We start from the raw sequence: 19,066 nt of genomic DNA, 5'->3' as shown, positions 1-19,066 counted from the left end.
TCAGAAGCTCAGAAATACTATCAAGCTCCAAAGGGAGCTTAAGTGGGCCACCTGCATACCTCAAACTCCAGGTTTTACTCTCTGTTAGAAGCAAGTAAAGAATCCCTCTTCTCATTGTATCAGAGCCCACTCCTAATATAAAACTAGGTAAAAAGGGCATGAGATAGCCCTCAGGGATGGGAAATGAGTAATAAAGTAGACCACTTAGTTTCTGTAAATAGCCTGCACCATAAGCCTTAATAGCCCACACTGTAAGCCTTAATAGCCCACACTGTAAGCCTTAGTAGCCCACACCATAGGCTGTAGCAGCCTGCCTCAGACCACCAAGGTCATAGGAGGCTGATACCATACTCTGTTACCCCCACCTAAGGAATTGCACAAGTGCTGACCTCCAAGGTCACAGGAGACTGGTACCATACTCTGCTACTCCCACCCAAGGACCTGCGCAAACGCTGACCACCAAGGTCATAGTCATAAGAGAGTGATTGGTCCATGAGGGGCTTGAGCAAAGTAAACTAATTGGCTTAGAAACTGTGGGGTGGCACAAACTGACTGGCTAACACCCTGCAGGGGCTCCTGATATTAAATAATGATTGGTCTAATACACAGGCTTTGTTAGAAACCCTATAAAAACTACCCCATTCCTACATTTGGGGCTCTGCAGTCCTCTACCCCTGTGCAGTGTACGACTGTGGGCCCCAGCGCGCTTGGAATAAAATCCTCTTGCAGTTTGCATCAAGACCGCTTCTAGTGAGTGAGTGATTTGGGGTGTCACCTTATCGGGGCAGAGCGTGGGGACCCCCTGGGGGGGTTTTTTCCCACAGTATCTCCCTGTAGCTATCCTATTTTTCTTTGGTGACTCTATTGGGAAGCCCATTTTGACCTAACAAGGCTGACCTGGAATTAACTGTAGTCTCAGGATGGCCTTGAACTCACAGCTATCCTTCTACCTCTGCCTCCCAAGTGCTGGGACTAAAGGTGTGTGTCCCCACGCCCTGCTTCAGGCAATATTTTTTTAACCACTGAGCTATCTCCCTATTTATTTTTTTCCAGTGTTTCTTGAGGCAGGGTCAATAGCTCAGGCTGGCCTTGAGCCCACAACTGTCCTTCTGTCTTAGCACACTGAGGGCTGGGACAACACGTGAAAAACCACGACCCGCGACGACGCCTAGAACCAAAAAAAAAAAAATGTCCGTGCTGGTCCGAGAGAGCGTGAGACCCAGGGAATATCTCCCAGGACCAGCACCTACACGCTCAACACGGAAGCAGGTTAGAGTCTCCGCTTCACATGCCAGCACTCAACATGGCGCCCAGGAGGGACGGGGGAAGGACCCGAAGCCAGGCGGGGATTGTGACGTCAACGCGTGTGTTGCTCAGTACGCAGGCGCGGCGGGCAGCGAGCCGTTGGCTTCCGGTTCCGCCGTCCTCTTTCTCTGTAACGAGGCGGCCGAGCGGGTTGGTAGTGGAGGTCGTGCGTCGTGTCGCGGGGTGCGGGCGGGCGCGGGGCGAAGCCTGTGCCGGGGACCGGTCTGCGCTCTGTCGCGGGGCGGCGGGCGCTAGCCGGCCCCTCTGTGAGCGGCTAGGAACCGGGGCGCAGGCCCCGCGCGTACTCGGAGTCGCCCCCACACTAGGCTTCTCTGGCTTTGGGGATTTAGTTCGCGTCTGGACAGGGCCAGGTTGGGCCAACAGAGTTCACAGCCAGTTTGCCTTAGTGGGAGGCAGGCTGCTAAGGCAGTCCTGGTTCCGTAAGGACTCTACCCTGTAGGATGAGATGCTGATTTCTAACATGTTACCGAGACCATCTGGGAACTGGAGGGCCAAGGAAAGGCGCTTGCGAAGGGAAGGATACGGTTTATCTCAAAATGCCTGTTGGGAAGTTCCCATTCCCAGGTAGCGCTGGGTCTGTAGAGGGCATTTTCGAGACAGGGACAGAGGAGACTTCACTGAGGGAGCATGGTTCCCTGCCAGTAAGCCCAGGAGTGCCTCCCATACTGAGCCTGAAGACCTAGCAGGTGAAGGCTTTATGGAGCGAGCGTGAGTCCTTAGATCCAGGAGTTGCTTGCAGCCCGATGCGGTGGCGCATCCCAGCACTTTGGAGGCAGAGGTAGGAGGATGGCTGTGAGTTTGAGTCCACCTTGAGGCTACAGAGTGAATTCCAGGCCAGCTTGGGCTAGAGTGAAACCTTACCTCGAAAAACAAAAACCAAAGAAGCAGTTGCTTGGGCTGCAGGACACAGAGCAGTTCCCAAACGGCCCGGCACCTGGGGGGGGGGGCGACTACGGTGCTGTGGCTTAGGCTACAGTTCTTCCTGTGTCCACAGATACCAAAATGCAAATCTTTGTGAAGACCCTGACGGGCAAGACCATCACCCTAGAGGTTGAACCCAGTGACACCATCGAGAATGTCAAGGCCAAGATCCAAGACAAGGAAGGTGGGTTAGGCTGTGTCAGGGTTCTCTTGGTGTACAACAGGCAAAGGACTTGGACCCCTGCTTTCTCAAGAATGGTCTCCCTTGTGACATTGTGGGTGGGACTCACAGCCCTGCTATGAGCAGTTGTGGATGTGTATATGTCAACTCTCTCCCCAGGCATTCCACCAGACCAGCAGCGGCTGATATTCGCTGGCAAACAGCTGGAGGATGGCCGCACTCTCTCTGATTACAACATCCAGAAAGGTAAGCCTACCTCTGGCTCCAGGGCAGTGTGTGTGCAAGCATTACTGGGGTAGTACCACAAGACCAAAAAATGAGAATCAGGTGGAGGGTCATGTGTTCCTGATCACAGGCAACTGGCAATCCCTGCTACCCTTTTCTTGCTGCTTGACATGGTTCTTGTTCACCTTCCTGCTGCTTTCTTTCTTTCTTTCTTTCTTTCTTTTTTTTTTTTTGGTTTTTCAAGGTAGGGTCTCCCTGTAGTCCAGGCTGACCTGGAATTCACTGTGTAGTTTCAGGCTGACCATGAACTCACAGGGATCCTCCTACCTCAGCCTGATTAAAGGCGTGGACCACTAAACCTAGGGGTTTCTTTGAGCAGAGTCTGTCTTTGTCTGTCTGTCTGTCTGTGTCTCTCTCCCTCCCACCTACCCCCCACTCACTCTCTCTTCCACCCACCCCCACCTCTCTCGCTGAGGGTGGGCCTGGAACTTGCCATATATAACAGGCTGCCTTAACCTTGCAGTGATCCTCCTGCCTCTCTGCCTCCACCTCCCAAGAGCTGTGGTTCCAAGTGTACATCCTCATGCCTGGCAACTTTTTTTTTTTGTAACGTGCTTGGGATCTATGTGTGGTTGTGGTCTCTTAACACCTCCCTACCTCCACCGCTGTAATGAAAGTGTCTGGAAGCTTAATGGCAGTAACCAGCTGAACCCCTTAATTGGGGAGTTCCTACGGCTCATAGCCAACCCTGAACTGAGGTCTTGTGGTGCCTGCTTAGCCAGGCCTTTTATATTCATATGGGTGGATTACTGGGTGGCTCTGTCCTGTTCTGAGTGGCACTCAGTGGCTATTCAACTGTCTCACAGAGTCCACCCTGCACCTGGTGTTGCGCCTGCGTGGTGGCATCATCGAGCCCTCTCTGCGCCAGCTTGCCCAGAAGTACAACTGTGACAAGATGATCTGCCGCAAGTATGCACTTGGGATACAACCAGATGTGGTCTGGTGGGGTGGGGACACATCCTTAACCAGCTGCCCCTTCCCTTGCAGGTGCTATGCTCGTCTGCACCCCCGTGCTGTAAATTGCCGTAAGAAGAAGTGTGGCCACACCAACAACCTTCGCCCCAAGAAGAAGGTCAAGTAAAGCCATGGCCTTGGGGCACTAATAAAGACCCCATACACTGACTGCAGCAAGAACCTGTGTCTGTGTGCTGTTCTGTCTGGGGGTATTGCTAAGCAGGGCCACTTTATCAGCACTCTGATTTACCTTTCTTGTCTCTTTCATGTGTGGTGAGGCCCAACACACAATTTCTCTTGGTCTGTTTCAGCCTCCCAAAGATAACACATCTGTGTTGGGCAAACACATTCACTGGGCCAGGCCCAGGACCCATCTTGGTATCCGATAGGGGAGATAGTAGGAGAAGAGCCAGATACGGCAACTTGGGTGTTTTAGCCTTGGGATGACAAGCATGGTTCCACCACACTTGGCTTAGTATCCTGTCTTTCTGGACTCTGCCCTACATACCTAACAGGCTTGTCTGAGCTGGATGTGGCATCTGCAGAAACATGGCTGGGTCTGGCATTGGGATTGAGACTAGCCCTGTTGGGAGTATCCGTTTGGCCACTTAGTTTAGGCAGTAAGGCTTGCCCTTTCTGGAGTTAAACATTTTGTGTGATTGTTTGAATACACACAATGATGTCAATCATTGGTTTGAGAGCATATTTTATTCTTATTTGAAAGGGTAGGGGAGAGAATGGGCATACCAGGGCTTCCAGCCACTGCAGATGAACAGATGCATGTGCCACTTTGTGCATCTGTCTTATGTGGATCCTGGGTAATCAAACCTGGGTCCATTGGCTTTGCAGGCAAGTACCTTAACCTAAGCCATTTCTCCAACCCCTTCGGGGCTCATTTGCTGTCCCCATCTAATCTCTGTTGAGAGTGGATGTCAGCTCCATCTGTGTTGGGCAAATGTGTTCTACTGGGCTAGGCCCATGACCCATCTTGGGATCTGATTGTAGGGGAAGAGCCAGATAGGGCAACCTGGGTGTCGTCTTGCCACCTCAGCCACTGCCCGTGAAGGGATTTCAAAGCAGAATATATCTTTGGTTTGTTTTTGAGGTAGGATCTCTCTGGAGCCCAGGCTAACCTCACTCTGTAGTCTCAGGGTGGCCTTGCTCATGGTGATCCTCCTACCTGTGTCTCCTAAGTGCTGGGATTATGAGCGTGCACTACTAGGCCCGAATATAAATATTGGTAAGCTTAGTGTTGGGTGGGTGCATCACAGGATATATGTATAGATCGGAGGCCTTTCACCTCATTTGAAATGGTATTGTGGGTGTGGGTGCTGTGATGCACGTGGAGAGGACAGTTAATCTCACCCCTCAGTTTTTCTGGAGATCTTGCTCTGCTCTTCTTTGTTCCCTGTGAGTTCGGGGAAATTTTGTCTCCCACCAGCATATAAGTATTAGCAGCTGGGATCACAGAAGCCTGTCTGGGTATTGGGGGTGTGTGTGCTCTTTTACAATTTAATGGATTTACAACTTAATCACACTTCCACCTCAGTGCTGTGTTGTGGCAGTTGTGTATCCCCACCAGTTTATGCTATAGAGAATTTTTTTTACTATTTTTATTTACAAGGGGAGAGAGAATGGGTGTCAGATACATTACTTTATGTGGGTACTGGGGAATCCATTCCAGGTCATTAGGCTTTGCAGGCAAACACCTTAACCACTGAGGTAGGATCTTGCTGTAGCCCAGGGTGACCTGTAATTTACTATGTAGTCTCAGGCATGTCCAAACTCAGCGATCCTTCTAACTCTTTGCCTCCTGAGTACTGGGCGTCACCTTGTCCAGCAGACAAAGGGCACATCTACAACTGTTCACACCGAGGTTATAACCTTAAACTGCAGAGCCACCCCAGGTTGTGTATTTGATGGCCCAAGTGTTATAAAAAACAGGACACATTGGGCTGGAGAGATGGTTTAGCGGTTAAGCGCTTGCCTATGAAGCCTGAGGACCCCGGTTGGAGGCTCGGTTCCCCAGGTCCCACGTTAGCCAGATGCACAAGGGGGCGCACGCGTCTGGAGTTCGTTTGCAGAGGCTGGAAGCCCTGGCGCCCCATTCTCTCTCTCTCCCTCTGTCTTTCTATGTCTGTCGCTCTCAAATAAATAAATAAATAATGAACCAAAAAAATTAAAAAAAAAAAAAAAGAGAATGGGCGCGCCAGGGCTTCCAGCCTCTGCAAACGAACTCCAGACGCGTGCGCCCCCTTGTGCATCTGGCTAACGTGGGACCTGGGGAACCGAGCCTCCAACCGGGGTCCTCAGGCTTCATAGGCAAGCGCTTAACCGCTAAACCATCTCTCCAGCCCCCATTCTCTCTCTCTCTGTCTGTGTCTGTCCCTCTCAAATAAATAAAATTTAAAAATGAAAAAAAACAGGACACAGCCATCAAACAGCGCTGATACTCCAGGTTTGGGTCCTGAGACCTCCAGGCCTGCAGGGGGCGCCGGACGCCTAAGAACGGCTCGCCTCTAGCACGTGGCCAGGCTGCACAGCCATGATCCCCGAAGTGCCTGGTGCTGCAGACGTCACCGGAGCTCCTGAGTTCGAAGATCCCGTTTGGCCCTGGGTGAGCCCGGGCTTGAAAGGGTACGGGCGCGGGATGGTCGGTAAAGGTCTCGGGGCCATGGCGTCATACCCCAGGCGTGCTGCTCGCCCCACAGAAAGAAGCCCCGATCGCGACGCTGGTGCAGCGAATCCACCAGCTCCAGGCTGAGCGCTCACAGGCCTTCCGCCGCTTGGACGAGTGAGTGCGCGGGCGGGCGGAGAGTTGGACCCCAGCTCCTACTTAGTTCGCCAGAGACCTCGCTCTAGTCTTAAGCGCGTAGGGGCCTCGCCTGAGCTCCCCTGGCCAGAGTCAGGAAGTATCTTTTCGTATTTTTGAGACTAGATCTCTTGTAGCCCAAGCTGGCCTTGAACTCCTGATCTCCCGCCTCCACTTTTATAATACTGGTGTGGCGTCACCACGCCCCGCACTCCAGGAAGCATACCGACGGGGATGCTCGAGTTTCTGGGGTCTGAGGTCACGTCCCCGAAGGTGGGTGGGAGGAAGAGGGTCGTGACCTCCGCGGAGTGAGCATTCCCTCAGGATTCCCCCACCCGCCACAGAGCGCACCGCCAGTACCTACGCAGTGGTCCGCACTATGACTTTCCTCGCTACCGGACCGCAGTACATGAGGTGACCCAGGTCTTTGCCGCCGCCTCGCGGGAGGTGCTGGCGGTGGAAGCGGAGCTGGCAGGGCCGCGGGAGCAGCCGCTGCTCGCCGGCCACGTGCGCAGCCTGCAGCAGCTGGAGCAGACCCGCCTGGCCACGGTGAGGGCACCCTCGCGAAGGGGCTTGGATCCTATAACCATTGCTGTTCACCCCCAGCCCCATCTCTTTCTGCCAGTCTTTTTATTTCCTCCCAGGTTGGGCTTATTACAGGACCTGCCCATACTTTATCCCACTTCCACCGTCTGGTGCCCCACACTTCTCCCGCTGATCTGAGTGGACTCAGGCCACACCCTCCCAGTTATTCCCGTTGGATGACTTCCGGGATGCTTTAGCAATTTCACCACGGATCCACCCACTCTTACCTTGCAGCCAATCCTAACGGGGAAGGGGCACATCCAGCCTGAAGCCAGGCCACATGGAAATTTCCACTGAAATTCCCCCAATTCCTGCCCGAGTTTCCTAGCTATTTCCACCCTAGAATTTGGACACCCTGCCCCGCCCTTAGGATAAAGGTTCCCTCTGCCACCAATCTCTGATGCCTACATGGTGTTGTGCCCTTTGAAGGGACCTTGATAACATCCTGTCTTCACCTTGCCTGTCCTTCAGAATAAGTGGGTGGGAGAGAATGACTTCTGCCCACAGTGACACCATCTCGACTTCTCATGCCGCCTCCAGGTGGCGCTGCTGCAACTGATGGCAACGCCAGAGGTGACAAACCAGGAGGACTCCACAGAGACGCACCAGCTGAAAACAAAGTGAGCGCTGCCACCTCTAGACCTAGCACGTGTACTGCATGTGCAATGTCCCCAGGCTGGCCCAGTAGCAGCAGCCACAGAGGGGACTCTGACCTGTGCATGTCCATGTCCTCGCCTGGTGGCCCCTGATGCATGCAATTTGGAACATGAGTATTCCCTGCAGTTTTCCCCAGCTGTCCTGAGTGCTTGGACATAGTCACCCACACTCCACTGGGCACTGAGGTCCCCAAACACATACACTCAATTATCCACATCTGCGAAGCGGAAGCTCTGTACCCTTTTGGTGTACCCCCCCCACTTTCCCATGAGGCCACTGTGACCCACTAAACTACCCCTCCTGCAGCACCCTCCCAGGCTAGTGCTGCGTGAGGTTGGCGGCGGGCAGGAGGGCCCGGGGCTCACCACAGCCCCCTCCGAGCTAGCTGTGCTGCAAGGCTAATTCACTCCATCTGGGTTTTATTTATAGTTCCCATCCGTTCTTGTAGGGTAATTAAAACCATGGAGGCGATCAGCGAGGTTCTCCAGGAACTCAGGTTGGATGCCGAATCTGCTGAGTGAGGGTGGCTCCCCAGAGATGCCGAGAAAGGAAGATTGGAAAAGAGGCTGGTGGCTTCCAGCCCAGCCCTGACCGCCAGCTGGTCGAGGTCATGCCCTTCTGGGCTGTCCACCTATGTACTTCCCACAATAAAGGAAACTCAGTCTGCAACCCTTCCACCATCTCTGTGGACCAGCCATGGTTTAACCCCCCCCCCCCACCAACGGGGTCTTCAGAGTCACCCTCCAAGTTTAGATATGGCTACATCCTGGAAAGACATTTTGGAGTTCTTTGAGGCAAGGTCTCTCAAGTATTCTACCAAAGCCCCCAACCCAGAGCCCCAAACAGCTTCACCATCAGAGGACCTGAATTAGCTCATTTATTTAAACAAGACTCTTGGAGGTGACCCTAGGTGACAGGAAGCCTCCCTTCTCCCCAGACCCTACAGGGGTCCTGGGCAGCTCAACCCATCCGGACACATAGGAGCCCCCCACGTGACACGAGTTGTGTCTGGGGAGCTCAATGTATCTGCCCAGCTCCTGCTGATGGTACTCAGGTGCCTTGGAAGTGACACCACAGTGGTGGCTCATTTGACTGGAGGCTCTGGGTCTCCACAAGACAGGAAGGACTGTCCTAGTCCCTAGAGTTTATCTGGCAGGACCTGCAGGCAGAAGGAAAGACGAACTGACCCAAGAGCCTGAGAGGATTTTGCATTCAGGTCCCATCTTTGTGACCTGCCCCTCTCTGAGCATTGGTATGTCCACGTAAAGCACTTGGCTAGGCGCCCATATGCACTAGGTGCTCAGACATGCTAACCGAGGGTATGCTTATTCTGCCTTTATGAGTTCGCCTGGGACTTTTCAGGGCAGTCAGGATGCCCTTAGTTTAAAAGTTACCGTGCAAAGCAGATGGTGAGTGCTGCTGACAATTAGAAGCCGGGATTCCACTGCAGTGACTCAAAGGCTGCGGCCACCACCTGGTTCCCCACCCACCCATGTGCCTGGGTCACCTTACCTCTCGCCGCGCCCCGTCTGCCCGAGGGCAGGATCCCCTCGTCCTGTGCTTGGAAAGAAGACCGCACAGTCGCGGAGGCTGCAGAGCTGCCTCCCTAGCCGAGGCCTCCCCCTCCCTCCTCCCTCCCTACCTGGTTGCGCGTCTTGTGTGACTTCTGCATCCAGGCTCTCCACTGGTCGTACAGACGGAAACTGAGGTTCGAGCAGTACGCGTGTTTCTTGAGCCAGCCGAGGAACTGTTTGAGCTCGCGCCGCACCGGGCCCGAGCTGGGCTCGCCGCCCCGCGGTTCGCACGCTCCGCCGCCCGGGCCCGGGCGCTCTAAAAGGGACAGAGCGGCAACGTTGGGGCGCCGTAGGTAGGGGGCGCGCGCGGGCGGGCGCCAAGGGCCCGCGTAAATCCAGGCCTAGCAAGGCAATCCGGCTGCGCGCCTGGGAACCTATTCCCCTGGCTTTAGCAAGGTGGCCAGGAGGCTGAAGTCAATAAGGGGACAAGACAGGGAATTTAATAGGAGGTAGAGTGGGAAGAACTACGTGGGACACACACAAGTCCTCAGCTCACCCACTCTGGTCATAGTAACGTCCTTTGTCATTCCAGCACTAGAAAGAGGGTGAGGCAGAGAGAGAGATTGCCTGATCTACATAGTCCAAGCCAGCCTGGACTACGCTGTGGAACCTTGTCCTAAACAAAAGGCTGGGTATGGTGCAGCATGCCTGTTATCCCAGCACTCAGGAGATAGATGCAAGAAGTTCAGGAGTTCAAGGTCATCCTCAGCTACACAAGTGAGTTTGAGGCCAGTCTGGGCTACATAAGACTCAGAGAAGGGAGGGAGAAAAATGAGAAAGGAAGGAAGGAAAGAAGAAAACTGGTAAGATAAAGAAGGAAAAAGAAAGAGGATGAAAAGGAAGAAAGCAAGGAAAGTGAAAGAAAATGAAGACAAAAAGAGGCAGACCCACATGCGGAAAGTGAGATGGAGGTGGAAGGAGACAGATGCTAGGAAAGCCCAAGGGAACAGTGGCCACGACGAGCGAGTGGGCTGGGAGGCCAGGCTCAACAGTCAGTCCAGCCCCCAACAGGCCAGAGGATAAGGACATCGGCCTCACGTCATAAATAAAGCTGGGGACTCGCTGACAGGCCCTGGCACGGCCTAGGCCCCCGCCGGCCTCCCCCCAGCCTCCCCACCTCCCCAGCAGACACAGCCGCCTCCTGGCTCCCATGCAAGAATCACAGGTGCTGGGCACGAGCAGGGGCCAAGGCTTTAACCCCTCCCGGCAGCTTGCTCCCGCCCAGACCAGAACCTAGAGGGGCCCCAATGGGGGCAGGGAAGCTGGCTGGAGCCTGGCTCTGCCCCTCCCTCACTTCTAGGATTCTCAGCCTCAGTTTATTCAATATCCCACCAGTAGGACCTATCACAGTCAGCAAACTGTGTCCAGGTTCTGTGTGAGCTCCTAGGTCTTAAGTGTCCTCACCCAAATAAAAAGGATCTCCTTTGGGATGAACACATGAAAGATAGGAATCCCCTCATCCACAGTATGAAAAAGTATTTGTTTTGGACTCCGACAGGTAAACCTGACCACAGCCCAGGGAAGTTGACTCCTCCCAACTTTCCAGATAGGAGGAGTAAGGCCAGACATTTCAAGTAACTAATACAGACAGGTCCACAGACATAAACAGTCCAGAGGACCACAGAAATCACACCCAAACCACCACCTTGATCAGAAAGGGACATTAAGAGCCAAATGTGAAGGCTCATACTTGTACGCCCAACTCTCAGGAGGCTGAGGCAGGAGGTTCATGAGCTTGAAGTTAGCCTTGGCTGCATGGCGCAGGATCTCACCCTGTCTCAAGATACCAAGAGCAAATCTGGCGTGGTGGCGCATTCGGGAGGCTGGGGTAGGAAGACCGATTGCTTTGACTTCGAGGGTAGTCTAGGCTACAGACTGAGTTCAATGGTAGCTTGAGCTAAAATGAGACACTGCTCCAAAATCACCAAGAATCAAACATGGGCTGGGGGCGTGGTTGGAAGGTAAAGCCCCGCCCAGAATCCTAGTGAGGAGGGGGCGTAGCTGGGAAGTGGAGCTCCGCCTGGACTCTCAGTGAGGGGGGCGTGGCTAGGAGGTAGGGCACTTGCCCAGCAATCCCAAACCCCTGGGTTCCATTTCCATTCCACCCATAAAAGGAGGGAAATGCAGAGGCTCATCAGCCTCTAGGAGAGTGTCTTAAGCTCAGTTGCTCTGAGGGGCCTGAGAATGGAGTACTGGGTAGACGGCTCCTGTGGGACAAAGAAAGGCTCCCTCTGATGAAAGGCCACACAGCAACTTTAGCTGTGGTATTCTATTTTCTAGAGAAATACTTTTTCTAGGGAGTCTAGATTTGGGTGGAAACGTCCTGTTTTCAATCTCTACAGACAGGTCAAACTATTTTTTTGTTTGTTTGTTTTCCCTTTCTCAAAATGTTAGGCCAAATAGAATCCAGAAGTCCCAGGGGCCACCAGTCTGATTTTTGTCCTTTTGTAGAAAGAAAAGAGGCTGAAGTTGGGTGTGATGGCACACAGGCTCATCTGGGCACTTTGGAAGTGGTAGCAGGATTAAGAGTTCAAGGTCATCCTCAGCTACACAGGGAGTTTGAGGCCAGGCTGGGTTACATGAGACCCTGGATCAAATATAATAGGAGACAGACTGGATTGGGGCTGTCACCAGGGCCACCCAGCCGAGCGGGGTGCTCACCACTGCGAGGGGTGGAGGCTGCGGTGGGGTGGCTCCACTCGCTCCAGATGCCGGCTTTTTTGGAGCCGTAGATACCAAATGGGTTGCAACGCACTTGGACGAAGTAGACCGTGCCTGGCTTCAAGCCTGCCAGGCGACAGGAGGTTTGGTTGCTGACGTCATCCACCACCTGCGCGGTGAGGGCGGGGTCAGATGCCGAGTCCGGGTCCCTGGCGGGGCGGGGCTAGGGCAGGGCAGGGCACCTTCCAGTCCACACTGTCCTCCACGCGGTAGCGGATCTGGTACTTGGCTTGGAAGAGAAAGTCCTTCAGAGCAGGTGGTGAGACCCAGCGCACGCTCAGCTGGTCCTCCAGGCCCCCTACGCGGCTCACGTGCACGTCGGGTGGGGGGTCCGTGGTCACTGTGGGAAGGAGCGGGCCTGGTCACTGGGGATTGTTCTCGGCTGGCATGGTGGGAAACTGAGATGACTAGGGGCAAATATCCCAGAAGCGTGGTCCAGGTCACAAGTGGCTTGGTTGGCACCTGCCTGCCTTTTGTCCCCTCCTTCCTCTGCTCTCTCCTCCCCAGGCCTGATCTATTGGTCAGGTAATAGTACAGAACACTCAGCAACGTCTCCCATGGAGGAAACCTAATCCTATCTTCAGGTTGGGACTGGAGCTCCTTGATAGAGACATTACCCAGTACATTCAAAAATCACCTAGTACCTGTCAGATTCACCCTACACATGCAAGGTTCACTCAGTATGTTTGAGATTCATCTAGCATGTGGAAGGCTCTCCTAATGTGTGCAAAGATCTCCTAGCATGTTTGATTGATGGTCACCTAACAGGCTTGAGGATCATTTAGATGTGAGGCCTAGGTTCCATTCCCAGCACACAAGTCACAGATTGCAAGTTTGTTTGGTGAGACAGGGCCTAGCTGTGTAACCCAGGTTGGCCTCAAAACATGTGATCCTTGGGGGCTGGAGAGATGGCTCAGTGGTTAAGGCACTTGTCTGCAACGCCTAATGACCTGGGTTTGAGTCCCCAGTACCCACGTAAAACCAGATGCACAAAGTGGTACATTTGTCTGAAGTTCATTTGCAGTGGCTAGAGGCCCTGGTGCAACCATTCACTTTCTCTCTGCTTGTAAATAAATAAATAATACATATATATTTTTTTAATTATTTTATTTATTTGAGAAAGAGGCAGATAGAGAGAATGGGTGTGCCAGGGCCTCCAGCTGCTGCAAACAAACCCCAGAGGCATGTGCCACCTTGTGCAGCTGGCTTACATGGGTCCTGGGGAATCAAACCTAGATCCTTTGGTTTTGCAGGCAAGCACCTTAACCACTGAGAAATCCTTCCAGCCCTGTATATTTTTTTTAAGAAGAAAATTATTTTAATAACCCTGTATATTTTTAATAAAACCAAAACCTTGTGATCCTCCTGTCTCTGCCTCTAGTGTTGGGATCACATTTCTCTACCCAAGGGGCTATCAGCCTCCAGACCTGAAAAATCCCAGCCCCCACTACCTACTTCTGTTCCCTCTCAAGCTACTGAAAGTCCCAGTGGGACAATTCTGTTGGCTGAGGAGACAATTGATGCTTGGAAGGTGCCCGCCTCTGCTACAGGATACAAAGAAGAGGCCAAGCCATGGGGTGCTCAGGGATCTCTCAGGGGACCTCCATGGACAGCACACAGGCTGGTGTCTCCCCAGAGGCCTCAGCGAGGTGTTGAAAGGGTTAAGGTCTAGGCTTGCTCAGGGCTGAGAAACACCCTAATTAGATTAGGCCCAATTCTGCTCGCAGATCATCTACTTCCTGCCTCCATCCCTCAGCCCCCCAGCTCTAGGCCCTGACTTCCTGGGGTGCCTTCTGACCTGGGTGCCCCCCTCCCAGCTCCTTGGGGGCCCCCTCCTGAACACCTGGGCTGTGGAGGGGGTAGGGCCACCAGGCCAGGTGCTCTCTGTAGAATGGAGGAGGGGATCCTGACTGTTTGGATTGAAATGTGGATAGCCAGAAAACACAGTTAAAGCCAAGGCTAGCGGGGACAAGAAGGCCCCCAAGAAACTTAACAAGATTTGAGATGGGGGAGACCCCTCAGGTAGGGTGGTGGGTCTCAGTGGGCTTGGCGAAGGGGTGGTGTGTCAGATACCAGCTCACCTACATCCAGGACGTCCAGTGTGAGCACATCTGAGCGGGCTGAACCCAGGCGGTTGGTGGCCTCCACCCAGATTTCATAGGGTGTGAAGAGAGCCAGGTCCTTGGGGATGTGGCAGGAGTGAGGCCCCACAGTGTGGTACTCCTCACACGTGTTGTCCTGCCCATACCACCTGCAGAATTGGGAGTGTCTGTTTTAGTCCCCAGACCCAGTTATGGCAGCCCTGGGGTATAGCAGGAACATAGATCAGAGAGGGTGAACATCAGCTGGAGGTCACACAGCCAAGCTGGGACACACCACCAACCTCAGCTTATACTTGAGAGAGTAGTTGGTGTGGAGGAAGGTCTCCCCATGGGCACCAGGAGTCCAGCGACAAGTGAGGTCCTTCATGTTCCGGGACCAGCAGCTGATGTTGAAAGGTTTCTCAGGGGGTACTGGGAGAAAGCAAGGGGTGAATGGGAACCAGCCACAGACTCACAAGCCACTGTCTCTGCTGTTCCCAGGGAACAGCAATGTTGGCATGACTTGCACAGCTCATTCCCACCCTAGAGACTGAAGATTGTTCCAGTCTGACCACCTTTCAGCTCCATGCAGGAGGGCCCTGTGATTCATGCCCCACTCTCCAGAGGGTGATATTCTGTGTCCCAAGGTTAGTCCTGGGGGCCACTTACAGCCAACATAGAGGCAGGAGCCAGCCAGGATGCTGCCGTCACGGGCGTGACACACCAGGTTGTCCCCTGACTGTTGCCTGGACCCATTGAGGTTGGCCAGGGCAAGGGCCAAGGTGGACGTGTTAAGCAGGTGGGACAGCTCAGGGGGCAGGCGGCGGCCATTGAGGGTCCAGTAAAGACCCTCGGCAGTGGCCCCAGGTGGGTCCCCGTGCACCGAGCAGGTGGCTTGCAGGGAAGAACCGATGAGCAGCGTGGGATCCTGGGGGCTGATCACAGCTGTGTCTGGGGTTAAAGAGGAACAGCTATCAGACTTGAAGTGTTGCTACCTTGAGTCCCACCCTGCCAAAACCTCTAGGGCTTAGGACAGCCCAGAGAAGGCACCATCCATTTGCACCAGTTTAACAGAGAAAAGAATTCATGGGGAACAAGTGCTCAGTACAGGGTTAGTTGGGCAAGGGCAAGGTCAACCCCAAAGCTATCAAGACTTCAGAACCTTCCCAGGTACATTCACCATGGACTCTATATGGCTTACAAAGGCCAGGCACAGCTGGGCATGGTTGGGGAGACTTATCCACACATTTCATTCATTCACTCACTCATTCACAGGGCATACAATATGCCAAGAGCCGAGGGTACCACAGTGACTAAGGCACACAGAACTTATGCCCTATAGGGACTTTAGATTCAAAGAATCAGAAAAAAGAAAACGAGAGAGGAAGGGGAGAGAGGGAGAGAGAAAAGGGAAGGGGAGAGATAGGGAAGGAAGAAAGAGACAGAAGAAAAGGGGAAAAAAAGAGAAAACAAAATTAGGAAAAGTGAGTTGGAAATGTAGCTCTGTTGGTAGAGCAAGTGAGGCCTTACCAACAAGCAAGAGGCCTTAGGACTGAGCCTCAGCAGAGAGGTAGGAGGGGGGCATAAGAGGGGAGGCAAGTTAGTGGCAACCACTGATATGGAAGACTTGCAAGTGCAAAGGCACTGGGGCAGTAGTGTAGGAAATAAACAGAAATCCCAACCTGTGAGGCAGGAGAAAGTTTGATTCCAGGGTTCCGAGCTGCAGGGGAGGGGGGTCTTGGTTTGCATTTTAAAAGGATTCCCCAGGCGACTGAGAAGGGACTTCAGGGATTGCATCCAAGACCCCAGGGAGGCGGTTTGCTTGATTGCAAGCCTCCCTGGTCTGTCCCACACTGCCCCAGAACGATTTTTCCCGGGCAAAGTTGGCTGCAGGAGCCGCATCTTGCTGGAGCCTGGGATCTCAGCAACGTTTGGGGCTTGGCCCAGGGCTCGCCGGAGGTCTCGTCCGTGCGAAGGAGCAGGCAGAGCAGGCCAGAGCTGAGCAGGCGGGGGCGAGGGGCCAGGGGGCCGCCCTGGAGGTCCCAGGCAGCCAGCCGCCCGCTAATTCGGAATTCCTTCGGCATGAACTCGGGCGTGCCAGCGTCTCTCTACCCTGGCCCACCCACCGCTTCCTGCCTGGGCGTCCCCCTCCGCCCCCCAGCAGGGTGGAAAGCACAGCAGGGCCTGCCCAGACCCCATCTCAATTCTCCTGAGGTGGGTCATTTCCCCCTCCCAAACCCGGTTTGGCAAGAAGGGGCTCTCGGAAAGTGGGGTCCTGGCCCCCTTTGCCACACCCGCCTGGCCTCAGATGGCCAGTCCTGGTTGCCAGCAGCTGCAGCTGCCCTGCGGGTCAGGAGAGGGGGAGAAAGGGGTAAAGCCAAGTGGGCCACCCCTCCGTGCCAGCAGGAAAGTTCAACCCCAGCTCTCCTCCTGTAAGTGGGTGCAGTCTCCAGCAGCACGCAGGTTACCTGGCACCCCCCCCCATCCCAATCTCTGGTTCTGCTCTCCAGAAAGTGGGAGGAAGACTGTCCTACCTGCCAGGTATCCGATGAAGAGCAAGCCCCGTACCCTGGAGCGCACAGGAGTCCAAGGACTCCAGCCCCTGGCAGCGCTGGGGTGCCGGCTGGCTAAGCAGGGCACTCCCTTCGGGCCTCGGCAAACAATGGGCCAAGGCGCTGGGGACTGGGGCGCACACATTCCATCCAAGCCATGAGGAGGAGCAGCTGGGAACAGCCCCCACCCGTAGCCTGAGGAGTGGGACACCCCCCACCGGCGCTTTTAGCTCTCTGCCACCCCTCCTTTCGCTGAAGAACTGGGGCCTGTACAACCCCCCCCCCAATCTGGAGCCGCTGCCGTTATTAAAAAAGGACGCCATGTGTTTTAAAAGGGAAAAGTGTGAGATTCCCTGAAAGCCGAGCAGGAGGGTGGCCTCCATCCCAATGTCTCCACAGGGGTCCCCATCTCCCGTCCCGCAGGTACCTGCAGACACACTTTACGACCGACCCGCCTGCTGGTCAGGTGCTAAGACACACCGTAAGTAGAAACACATTGCAGAGGTGTGACAATCCTTTATTTAATTTCTTCCCCCTTAAAGGAAACACACACACACACACACACACACACACACACACACACAGAGCCCCCACCCCCACCTTCGCCTGTGGCTCCATGCTGGGAGACAAAACTAGGTGCTATAGGTGTTGGAAGATAGTTCCAAGGCCTGTTAAAGCCATCAGGGTCCCTGGAAGGATGCAGGGTTGCCCCTCTCTTGCCCAGGCACCTAGGGCAAGCTGGATGGTGGGCCGTGCCTGGGGGAGGGGGTGCTGAGGGGGAGGGGGGCTGAGGGGGAGGGGTGCAAGAACATGACCCTCGGTGGAAAGCTACTCCCAGGAAGAGACCAAACTGCCGAAGCTGTTCTAGTGCCACTGCATGTGCCCTGCCCGTGTCCTCGGATAGGGTACACGGAGTGTGAAAGTTCCCAGTGGACTCGGCCCACATGTTTGCCCCCGTGTTGCCTCCCCAGTGGAATGAGTGTGTGACCACGAATGTGTGTGTGTGTGTCGGGGATGGAATGCGGCGATGGTGTGCGAGCGCGCATCTGGGCTGCAGCGTGCGTCGGAGGGCAGGGTGACGGGACATCAGCCAGTGTGAGTCTTTTGTGTCTCAGGGTGTGTCCCAGAGCGGGTCTGGATGCGGAGACCGCGTCGTGGTGTGCGTTAGGTGGGGGTGACCAAGAAAATGCCCAGGCCGCGAGCTCCCTCCAGGGAAAGGGTGTGTGTGGAAAGGGGGTTCGGGTGCTATGGCCCTGCGGCTCCTCACTGGGATCCTTCTCCCCAACGTTTGGGCCCGCGGTGCCCGGACTCGCTGCCTCTCATTCCCTCTCACAAAGATTTCATTCTCTGGAGAAACTCAGCCCCGCGCAATCCGGACGAGAGTGGTTCTGAGCGCCACCGATGGCGGGGACTTCGCCGAGTCCACCCAAAGTGCGGGGTTCCGCGGAGGGGGTGGGAAGAGGGAGGCCCCGCGGAGAGGCACGTCCCGGGGGACCCCCGGGCCGCACGCCAGGCGGTCAGAGCCGAGGGGCCCTCCCCGCGGGGCTCATCCCTACACTAGGGGGAGGAGGAGACTCCATTCCGGGCCTGCACCGAGCGCGGCCACCGCGTGCGCCCCCCAGTCGGAAGCGGTGCCCGGTGCTCCCGGACACTATGAGATCACGGATGCAAACGCGGCGTCCCAGCGCTGCAGAGAGTCCCTGGCCACGTCAACTCACCCACCCAAGTGTCCCTTAGCTCGGGCGGTACAGGTAAGAAGGCCTCGGGGCGCGGAAGCCAGACCTTCGGACAGGGGCACGATGCGCCCCGCAGGTGAGACGCCCCGAGGGCCGCCTTCCTTTGTTCCCGGGCCGTCCAGGTGGCGCTCGCGCTCCCTACCCCCCCCCACCCCACGAGTGCTGTCCCTCGGGGCGTCTGATTCCGGCTCCCGGGGGACGTGGGGAGCGGGGCGCGTGGTACTCACGGGCTCCCGATCCGCCTCGCGGCGCCCCGAGGACGCAGAGCAGCAGGACCAGCGGCAGCGGCGGTAGCCGCCGCGCAGATGGGGCGACGGGGCCTGGGCGGCCGGCGGGCATGGGGCCGGCGCTGCGGAGAAGGAGCGCGCCGAGGGCGGTGACTGCCAACGGGGGGACTGCAGGGTGCAGATCGGGGCCTCCCGCACGTCGTTGGGCGCGGACCCGGAGGCCGGAGGAGCAAGTCTGAGCAGCCCAATTGACAAGGCGCTAATGCGTCGCTGGCCCCGCCCGGCCCCGCCTCCGGCCCGGCCCGGCCCCGCGGGGGAAGCGGCGCGCCCCGCACCGGCCTCCGCCACCGCCACCAACCACGCACGCCCCAACCTGCCACCCAGAGCCCCCTACATTCAATTCCCACCCACCCCGGACCTCCCACTCCAACCTCGTAACTTTCAAGGCTTCCCA

General features: G+C 55.5%; 3 protein-coding genes across 4 annotated transcripts; 2 read left to right on the top strand and 1 right to left on the bottom strand.

The window, feature by feature from the left end:
• Positions 1-1,406: 1,406 nt before the first annotated feature.
• On the top strand, positions 1,407-3,847 carry Uba52 (ubiquitin A-52 residue ribosomal protein fusion product 1). Its single transcript, XM_004666014.2, has 5 exons — positions 1,407-1,455; positions 2,321-2,431; positions 2,588-2,674; positions 3,520-3,622; positions 3,701-3,847. Exons 2-5 carry the CDS (start codon positions 2,329-2,331, stop codon positions 3,792-3,794), a joined length of 387 nt encoding a protein of 128 aa, XP_004666071.1. The 5' UTR covers positions 1,407-1,455; positions 2,321-2,328; the 3' UTR covers positions 3,795-3,847.
• A 2,343-nt stretch (positions 3,848-6,190) lies between these two features.
• Positions 6,191-8,390, top strand: Rex1bd (required for excision 1-B domain containing). The gene is made up of 5 exons (XM_004665927.2): positions 6,191-6,284; positions 6,379-6,461; positions 6,824-7,028; positions 7,605-7,684; positions 8,170-8,390. Exons 1-5 carry the CDS (start codon positions 6,213-6,215, stop codon positions 8,240-8,242), a joined length of 513 nt encoding a protein of 170 aa, XP_004665984.1. The 5' UTR covers positions 6,191-6,212; the 3' UTR covers positions 8,243-8,390.
• Positions 8,391-8,581: 191 nt separating this feature from the next.
• Crlf1 (cytokine receptor like factor 1) lies at positions 8,582-18,809 on the bottom strand. 2 transcript variants are annotated; one of them, XM_045131533.1, is made up of 9 exons: positions 18,613-18,809; positions 14,767-15,048; positions 14,400-14,529; positions 14,098-14,267; positions 12,199-12,356; positions 11,957-12,125; positions 9,364-9,551; positions 9,234-9,281; positions 8,582-8,880 (listed from the first exon to the last, which is right to left on the bottom strand). In XM_045131533.1, exons 1-9 carry the CDS (start codon positions 18,722-18,724, stop codon positions 8,860-8,862), a joined length of 1,278 nt encoding a protein of 425 aa, XP_044987468.1. In that variant the 5' UTR covers positions 18,725-18,809; the 3' UTR covers positions 8,582-8,859. The 2 variants fall into 2 exon arrangements, with proteins under 2 accessions (XP_044987468.1, XP_004666070.1); XM_004666013.2 differs by having other exon boundaries at positions 9,234-9,276.
• Positions 18,810-19,066: the final 257 nt, after the last annotated feature.

Source organism: Jaculus jaculus, chromosome 1, assembly GCF_020740685.1.
Source record: "Jaculus jaculus isolate mJacJac1 chromosome 1, mJacJac1.mat.Y.cur, whole genome shotgun sequence".
Taxonomy (NCBI): domain Eukaryota; kingdom Metazoa; phylum Chordata; class Mammalia; order Rodentia; family Dipodidae; genus Jaculus; species Jaculus jaculus.
This window is presented reverse-complemented; position numbering and strand designations above follow the sequence as displayed.